This window comes from Hydractinia symbiolongicarpus, chromosome 12, assembly GCF_029227915.1.
Source record: "Hydractinia symbiolongicarpus strain clone_291-10 chromosome 12, HSymV2.1, whole genome shotgun sequence".
NCBI lineage: Eukaryota > Metazoa > Cnidaria > Hydrozoa > Anthoathecata > Hydractiniidae > Hydractinia > Hydractinia symbiolongicarpus.
The window spans coordinates 22,381,506-22,391,354 of NC_079886.1; the positions used below are offsets into that span (position 1 = coordinate 22,381,506).

General features: G+C 29.9%; 2 protein-coding genes across 2 annotated transcripts; both read left to right on the plus strand.

Annotated features, from left to right (window-relative positions):
* The first annotated feature begins 1,262 nt into the window (after window positions 1–1,262).
* LOC130621653 (succinate dehydrogenase assembly factor 2, mitochondrial-like) lies at window positions 1,263–2,983 on the plus strand. The gene is made up of 2 exons (XM_057436980.1): window positions 1,263–1,427; window positions 2,383–2,983. Exon 2 carries the CDS (start codon window positions 2,398–2,400, stop codon window positions 2,854–2,856), a length of 459 nt encoding a protein of 152 aa, XP_057292963.1. The 5' UTR covers window positions 1,263–1,427; window positions 2,383–2,397; the 3' UTR covers window positions 2,857–2,983.
* A 4,289-nt stretch (window positions 2,984–7,272) lies between these two features.
* Window positions 7,273–8,993, plus strand: LOC130622425 (succinate dehydrogenase assembly factor 2, mitochondrial-like). The gene is made up of 2 exons (XM_057437890.1): window positions 7,273–7,437; window positions 8,393–8,993. Exon 2 carries the CDS (start codon window positions 8,408–8,410, stop codon window positions 8,864–8,866), a length of 459 nt encoding a protein of 152 aa, XP_057293873.1. The 5' UTR covers window positions 7,273–7,437; window positions 8,393–8,407; the 3' UTR covers window positions 8,867–8,993.
* The last annotated feature ends 856 nt before the right edge of the window (window positions 8,994–9,849 follow it).

Below are 9,849 nucleotides of genomic sequence, written 5' to 3' on the forward strand. Positions count from 1 at the left end.
CAAGATATTCACATTTAAAGAATTTCGGATTTAATTATGTTGGATATTATAAAGGTGAATAATTGATTAACATAATTATGTTAATCAATTCACCTTTGCTTGCCTCAAGCCTCCTAGTATTTTTCCAACAACCTAATAACTTAGGATCTGCAACTTGTTTTGCAATAAAAGCTTCTGTGTAAGCTTGTATAGGCCCTATATGTTTACCGACAAAATTTGATCGCAAACCGACATGCAGATCCCAAGTTATGGGTTTGTCAGCAAAAAAACTAAGAGGCCTGGAATGAGCAAACCAGTGTCATTTTAAAAAAAAATTATTTTAATCAATTCACCTTTATAATATCTATGCATTGATAAAGTTTGAATACACATCCCTTAACAGGTCTAAAATTACTGATGACAGAAAATGTTAAACTTTGCTATTGCTTAAATATTACATCATAATTTATGCAACATAATTAAATCTGAATATCTTAAGAACCAACTTTTTAAGCTCTATCATATAACTCCAATATCATTTTTACCTCAGGTTCCCTTTAAGGTAAAAAAAAATATACTCTTTTTAATAATTAAATGTTGGATTTTCTTTTTAATTATTCAATATTTCGCAATAGATTACATAAATCTTGTTTCCAGTTTCCAAAGTGATTTTTGAATTAGAATTTATTTTTTCTATAGTAATAAATAATTATTTATAATAGAGTCTGACAGACAAATAGATAGAAAGGAACTAATGTCAATTGCCTGAAATAAATCTTAACAGCCTCAAGATTGTTGTTTTGTCGACACTGAACAAGGTGATGGATGCTGTTTTCCCCTTTTTTTAAGAATTACAGTAACTTTTCATAATTTTTGACCGATAACAAAGGGGGTATCCTAATAAAAAAAAAGAAATCAGATAGCTTTCCTCTTGTCATCATGCTATGATTTTGTGATTGCTTATAGCACAATATCAACAATAACATTGTTTTACAGCATCAGTTCTGTAGCTAACTGGTTAGCTTACTATTTTGTTCACAAAAAACTTTAATTTTTGAGGAGAAGCTTCCATGCTATGATAGGTAAACAATACTGTGGCTGAAGTTTGATGGTAAAAATCTTAACAATGCTATGTAAAGGTTGTGCTTTATTCTCCAACATAACTTGCTGCTAAGAAAGTATGGATATTGTATGAATGAATGAATGAAATAAACATATATTTCAGTTTACAAGGAGATAAATACATTATTAATTAAAAATTATGCCCTAGTAAACCCCGGAAACTGTTAGCAGAGCTCGAAGTATGACAGCCACCATGGACAATACAAAACACACAACTTACACAGACAGCACTACAAAACAAGACAGACAAGCGAAAAAATATGAAAGTATTGCAATTGCAAATCCCAAGAAAAAAAGTGGTGTGAAAGTGATTGTGAATAATCGAGGTATCCGTCAATTAAAGTATACTCCCCTTAATTGAGGTACACTGTACTAGTGTTTTTGACTCTACAGTCCTTAGTTTAGGTAAGCAGTTGCTAAATACTATAGGAAACAACCGCAAAAGATATTCTTCAAGCTTCTAACTGGAACAAACGAGAAATTGCCCTGTACTGTTTTCTATGATTTCATCTTCTTTGCTGTGAACAAAGAATAACAGAAAATTGAAAACTTTTACTTTAAACCTGTTGTATTTGGCTATCTCGTAAACATTGTGTAATATTTATAGGCTAATTGCATGAATAATAACACAAAATGTATTTCTATTGAAATGAGTAGATACAACACGTGCTGTATGTGTTTGACAATTTATGGAAAATTTGGGGATTGGTTAGGAATGCAGTTGCCTCCTTCATGCTTCGTCAGATGCACAAATATATAATGCATATCCTGAGCATCAAGATATATAAGACTACCTTAAAACTTAGTTTTACTGTAGTTTAACAACAAAATTGTTTAAACAGGATGACAGTCTGTAAAAAAAACTTATGTACTTTGCTTGCATGTAACAGTTAGACACATCTATAGGTTAAATCTTGAAAAAAGACATGACATTGGTGTAACGATGTTTAAACACGATACATAATTTAAACTGTTGTATTAGGTGCCTGATGGCACGATTACACCTAACCCCACATGGCATATGTAGTTGTAAGTTTCTGAAAACCCTGGCCGGTAATTTACAACTCACTAATATGAGCAAATTGTTTCAACTTTGTTCATTTATCTTGATACACTTTTTAAAGAATGTTTTTTAGTCTGTGTGCTTGTAAAAAGTATAAGTATAGTTCTTCAAAAATAGAACTAGTTTTTACTATGCTTGTACTAATTTCTAGCATTCTACTATTAGATATTAATTATTTTGTTCCACTGGCTAACTGTATAAAAACACCATTTGTTCAGTTCTAGGAATATAAAATGAAATCTCTTGTAAAGTATGTCAGCATAAGAAATTGTCTTATTCTAAGAAGATATGTATTTGGTACATTAACCCATTATTCATCTAATCCTGTTGATTTTCCTGATATGGGTCCTCCAATACCGGTTTACAAGAAAAAGGCAAACGAATCAATTGAAAAGATGAAGGCAAGATTGCTGTACCAAAGTAGAAAACGAGGAATGACTGAAAACGGGTTAATCTTGAGTAACTTTGCTGCAAAGCATTTAAATTCCTTTACGAAACAGCAACTTGATGAGTTTGATGTTCTCATTAACAAGCCTTCAAATGACTGGGATATTTTTTATTGGATAATGGAGAAAGACGTAACTCCAGATGAGTACAACACTGAAGTAATGAACATGCTGAAGAAATTTACTAGAAACGAGAAAATGGAATTAAGATATTGTCAACCAGATTTGCAGTTTGAAAATAAATAAGCTGTGCATGTGTTTTTGTAATATTAATGCTTCTTTCGTGTGTAAAACCTGAATTCGAAATGTAAAATAAATGTATCATAACTTATTTTTGTATTTTTGTTTTAAATATTGTAAGTTTGTTGTTGAAGTGACTGTTTTTTGTGCCAGATCATAATTCAGCAGTATAAAGATACTGTAAACCCATTTCTAGCATACATGATTTATTTCTCCACTCACATGTAACTATAAATGAAACATATGTATTTTTCTCTTAATGATACATTAAACTGTCATTCTGTGAGAAGGTTAACATTCTTTTACAGGAAAAATAAGTTTCTTAAGTTTTATTTTATTCCACTGATAACATGATCTGATGACATAATCATGTGACTGCTTTGTATCACCAGTTTCTTTAATGGCTGTTGCAACTAAATAATAATTTAAGAAGGTTTTATTTTTTATTTTTTTGCAAACTTACTTTATACATTACTCGTACCCTATATATATATATATATATATATATATATATATATATATATATATATATATATATATATATATATATATATATATATATATATATATATATATATATATATATATATATATATATATATATATATATATATATATATATATATATATATATATATATATATATATATATATATATATATATATATATATATATATATTAATATATATATATATATATATATTATATTAATATGAAACTACACACTGAAGAATATTGTTAAGAAAAAGGTTTTGTTAATTCGTTTCAACAAATTTTTCTAATATACTGCCTACATTTTGAGCAATATAAAAAGATACACGGCAATGTTTAAATCAGTCACTAGCTAAATTTTGGACAGGTCGGCAATACAGTTTAGAAATAAACACATTACAGAATTAAGATGTAAATCATGCAACTAGGATGTTTCAGCCGAATACTTTTTTGCTCAACCCTGTACAAATACCTGGCCTTATTCACCAGCATTTTTGAGTTGTTTTAATGGATGGCCTAAATCCATGGCCTAAATGGCAAAACCATAAAGTTAAGTAGCAAGCAGAGTTGCCAGATCAACGCAAGAGCTGTTTGTTTAGTTAAATTAATGTAATATGGATGGTATACGCTAGCTAGTTACTAACTTACCAAAGTTACAGAATCTGTTGCAGCCATTTGATAATTTAGTATCTATATAATATACAAATGTAGTTAATACAATAATATTTTCACAATATAGAGACAAAAATGCTAGCTAGCTAAAAACATATAGCTAGCTAGCTATAGCTAATCAGTACATTTATAGATGAATTTCTTTGTTTATATCTTAAGAGCGGTAATCTCATCTTTTGGCATCTGCATGGCAGGAAAAAGATGGGGATGGTTGCTGAAGCTGTTTTTTCAGTTCATTTCATTACACAAAGCCATTGTTAAGACTTTGAAATAATTAAAAAAATCAGAATGCATTAATCTACACTCGATAGTAGTTTAAAACCTCAAACAATGTTTCAGTTAGAAGAAATCCACAGGAAAATATCTCTCTTCATTCAATCCTAGCATCTTTCTTCCTGTCACGCAAATGAAGAGCTTACCACTAAAAAGTAAACAAATAATGTTGTGCAGGATTTCATATAATTTCACTGCATTTATAACACATTTTACTAAAAACTCGCATTCTCTCTCTGCTGACAAACATTAAAAAAAACACACAGCAGGCATTTTTTTAATTCTCCTTTCTAAAATTTTGGTCTACTTATTTTAATAAGGCTACCCACACAAAAAATGCTTTCTTTGTGTGAGGCACGTGTGTGTTGCAGTACTATTATTAAATATGTAAAAAAAATCAACATTTTTTACTACAATCCTATCACTTCTTCTCTTCCATGTTGGCTTGTTATTTGTTGTTGCTGATGGAGTTGACTCTCCGGTAAGATTTTTATGGCTGTTACACTTTTACAAGTAAAATCCCTACGGTGGAGCGTTTATCCTGCCTTCGGAAATGTGCGAGTTCAAATCCCACGGAAAGCAAAAAATGTTTTTTGATAAGGTTACTGTATGACAATGCAGCCTAAAATATTTTTTAACAATTCTTAGGTATTCATTAAAATTCAGTTTATATCAAACTTAGGTTTATTTGACTGTCAGGTTTTATGTCACAGCTTCGGGTTTTAGTTCGGAAAATTATAAACAGGTTTGTTTGTTCTCGGTTCCCGGTTATCAAGTGACCTGTATTTACTATCCGTCAGCATCCATTCCGGGCCAACAACAAACACACATGTGGTCATTTTTCTTCATTAGCCATGGCCAGCGCCTGGCTGGTAAACCCTAAAAAAAATTAATCATAGTTTATAAGCCATTTAACAATAGCTCTGGAAATAATGACCATCGCTAGTTAGCTACAATGTCTGCTAGTTCTTTGACTTTGTTCTGGTGTTGATGGTCTAGCTACCTAGGCTAGCTTCACAGCTGAATAAATAGATGTGCATATTTTTATGGATAGCCTCACGAATATCAAGGGATGTACCTTCTATATTATTTGTATATTATTCCCATTAGGGGCCATGGCGGAGATGGAGAGACCTAGGGTTATTTAATGCTTATTTTGAGCTAAGCAGACCCAATTAGGGGCTGACGTTCTATCAGACAACTCCGTCAGTGTGCCACCACATCCCCAACGGCCCACACAGTGTTTCATCTTCCCAATCTCTCTCACATGGCTTGGGTTAACCTAGGGCTATGATAATATTTACTTGCCCATATTAAACCACCACCTAGAGGAATCGAACCCTGATCTACAAAGTGCGAGAGTTTTTATTTATTAATTTTGAAATTAGTTAGCTATGTAGGAAATTATTTTATGGGCAATTGAAAAAATATTTTTGTCTTTTTTATAGGCATATGACTGATTAGACTGATTACATGGTGGCTGATAAATAAAAATAGACAAAAATCTTTTCAGCGTTATTTTTTATTATAGTTAATCATTCAGGTCAGAATGTCATGTAGTCTAACTTTCGGTTGAGTGAGAACAGGGACATTTCACGGTTTACTTATTTTTTATTTTGTTTATAATATAGTTAAAGGGAACACAAGGTATAAAATGATGTTGGACTTATATTATAGAGCTTAAAAAGTTGGTTAACAAGTCTTTTTAAATTTTTTCGTTCTCAAGATATTCACATTTAAAGAATTTCGGATTTAATTATGTTGGATATTATAAAGGTGAATAATTGATTAACATAATTATGTTAATCAATTCACCTTTGCTTGCCTCAAGCCTCCTAGTATTTTTCCAACAACCTAATAACTTAGGATCTGCAACTTGTTTTGCAATAAAAGCTTCTGTGTAAGCTTGTATAGGCCCTATATGTTTACCGACAAAATTTGATCGCAAACCGACATGCAGATCCCAAGTTATGGGTTTGTCAGCAAAAAAACTAAGAGGCCTGGAATGAGCAAACCAGTGTCATTTTAAAAAAAAATTATTTTAATCAATTCACCTTTATAATATCTATGCATTGATAAAGTTTGAATACACATCCCTTAACAGGTCTAAAATTACTGATGACAGAAAATGTTAAACTTTGCTATTGCTTAAATATTACATCATAATTTATGCAACATAATTAAATCTGAATATCTTAAGAACCAACTTTTTAAGCTCTATCATATAACTCCAATATCATTTTTACCTCAGGTTCCCTTTAAGGTAAAAAAAAATATACTCTTTTTAATAATTAAATGTTGGATTTTCTTTTTAATTATTCAATATTTCGCAATAGATTACATAAATCTTGTTTCCAGTTTCCAAAGTGATTTTTGAATTAGAATTTATTTTTTCTATAGTAATAAATAATTATTTATAATAGAGTCTGACAGACAAATAGATAGAAAGGAACTAATGTCAATTGCCTGAAATAAATCTTAACAGCCTCAAGATTGTTGTTTTGTCGACACTGAACAAGGTGATGGATGCTGTTTTCCCCTTTTTTTAAGAATTACAGTAACTTTTCATAATTTTTGACCGATAACAAAGGGGGTATCCTAATAAAAAAAAAGAAATCAGATAGCTTTCCTCTTGTCATCATGCTATGATTTTGTGATTGCTTATAGCACAATATCAACAATAACATTGTTTTACAGCATCAGTTCTGTAGCTAACTGGTTAGCTTACTATTTTGTTCACAAAAAACTTTAATTTTTGAGGAGAAGCTTCCATGCTATGATAGGTAAACAATACTGTGGCTGAAGTTTGATGGTAAAAATCTTAACAATGCTATGTAAAGGTTGTGCTTTATTCTCCAACATAACTTGCTGCTAAGAAAGTATGGATATTGTATGAATGAATGAATGAAATAAACATATATTTCAGTTTACAAGGAGATAAATACATTATTAATTAAAAATTATGCCCTAGTAAACCCCGGAAACTGTTAGCAGAGCTCGAAGTATGACAGCCACCATGGACAATACAAAACACACAACTTACACAGACAGCACTACAAAACAAGACAGACAAGCGAAAAAATATGAAAGTATTGCAATTGCAAATCCCAAGAAAAAAAGTGGTGTGAAAGTGATTGTGAATAATCGAGGTATCCGTCAATTAAAGTATACTCCCCTTAATTGAGGTACACTGTACTAGTGTTTTTGACTCTACAGTCCTTAGTTTAGGTAAGCAGTTGCTAAATACTATAGGAAACAACCGCAAAAGATATTCTTCAAGCTTCTAACTGGAACAAACGAGAAATTGCCCTGTACTGTTTTCTATGATTTCATCTTCTTTGCTGTGAACAAAGAATAACAGAAAATTGAAAACTTTTACTTTAAACCTGTTGTATTTGGCTATCTCGTAAACATTGTGTAATATTTATAGGCTAATTGCATGAATAATAACACAAAATGTATTTCTATTGAAATGAGTAGATACAACACGTGCTGTATGTGTTTGACAATTTATGGAAAATTTGGGGATTGGTTAGGAATGCAGTTGCCTCCTTCATGCTTCGTCAGATGCACAAATATATAATGCATATCCTGAGCATCAAGATATATAAGACTACCTTAAAACTTAGTTTTACTGTAGTTTAACAACAAAATTGTTTAAACAGGATGACAGTCTGTAAAAAAAACTTATGTACTTTGCTTGCATGTAACAGTTAGACACATCTATAGGTTAAATCTTGAAAAAAGACATGACATTGGTGTAACGATGTTTAAACACGATACATAATTTAAACTGTTGTATTAGGTGCCTGATGGCACGATTACACCTAACCCCACATGGCATATGTAGTTGTAAGTTTCTGAAAACCCTGGCCGGTAATTTACAACTCACTAATATGAGCAAATTGTTTCAACTTTGTTCATTTATCTTGATACACTTTTTAAAGAATGTTTTTTAGTCTGTGTGCTTGTAAAAAGTATAAGTATAGTTCTTCAAAAATAGAACTAGTTTTTACTATGCTTGTACTAATTTCTAGCATTCTACTATTAGATATTAATTATTTTGTTCCACTGGCTAACTGTATAAAAACACCATTTGTTCAGTTCTAGGAATATAAAATGAAATCTCTTGTAAAGTATGTCAGCATAAGAAATTGTCTTATTCTAAGAAGATATGTATTTGGTACATTAACCCATTATTCATCTAATCCTGTTGATTTTCCTGATATGGGTCCTCCAATACCGGTTTACAAGAAAAAGGCAAACGAATCAATTGAAAAGATGAAGGCAAGATTGCTGTACCAAAGTAGAAAACGAGGAATGACTGAAAACGGGTTAATCTTGAGTAACTTTGCTGCAAAGCATTTAAATTCCTTTACGAAACAGCAACTTGATGAGTTTGATGTTCTCATTAACAAGCCTTCAAATGACTGGGATATTTTTTATTGGATAATGGAGAAAGACGTAACTCCAGATGAGTACAACACTGAAGTAATGAACATGCTGAAGAAATTTACTAGAAACGAGAAAATGGAATTAAGATATTGTCAACCAGATTTGCAGTTTGAAAATAAATAAGCTGTGCATGTGTTTTTGTAATATTAATGCTTCTTTCGTGTGTAAAACCTGAATTCGAAATGTAAAATAAATGTATCATAACTTATTTTTGTATTTTTGTTTTAAATATTGTAAGTTTGTTGTTGAAGTGACTGTTTTTTGTGCCAGATCATAATTCAGCAGTATAAAGATACTGTAAACCCATTTCTAGCATACATGATTTATTTCTCCACTCACATGTAACTATAAATGAAACATATGTATTTTTCTCTTAATGATACATTAAACTGTCATTCTGTGAGAAGGTTAACATTCTTTTACAGGAAAAATAAGTTTCTTAAGTTTTATTTTATTCCACTGATAACATGATCTGATGACATAATCATGTGACTGCTTTGTATCACCAGTTTCTTTAATGGCTGTTGCAACTAAATAATAATTTAAGAAGGTTTTATTTTTTATTTTTTTGCAAACTTACTTTATACATTACTCGTACCCTATATATATATATATATATATATATATATATATATATATATATATATATATATATATATATATATATATATATATATATATATATATATATATATATATATATATATATATATATATATATATATATATATATATATATATATATATATATATATATATATATATATATATATATATATATATATATATATATATATATATATATATATATATATATATATATATATATATATATATATTGCTGCAAATATTTTTAATTTATTTTAATAATGACAAAATCTACACATTTTTTTGTTATTAAAAAGTGTGAATTTTGCAAACCACAATTATTGTCTACATGTTATTTATATTTCTAGTTTCCATAACATTTATCAAAAATGTGTACCCAAAGATCACAGAAAAATAACAGAAAAAATGTCCTATAGTCACCCCTTTTTTTCAAAAACACAATATTAGAAAAAAAATTGTGGGGAGACTAACCCCAATCCTGATACACCCTAAATATA

Bases quoted from the DNA above. Each gene is read 5' to 3' on its own strand.
- LOC130621653 (XM_057436980.1), top strand. From the start codon at position 2,398: ATGAAATCTCTTGTAAAGTATGTCAGCATAAGAAATTGTCTTATTCTA.
- LOC130622425 (XM_057437890.1), top strand. From the start codon at position 8,408: ATGAAATCTCTTGTAAAGTATGTCAGCATAAGAAATTGTCTTATTCTA.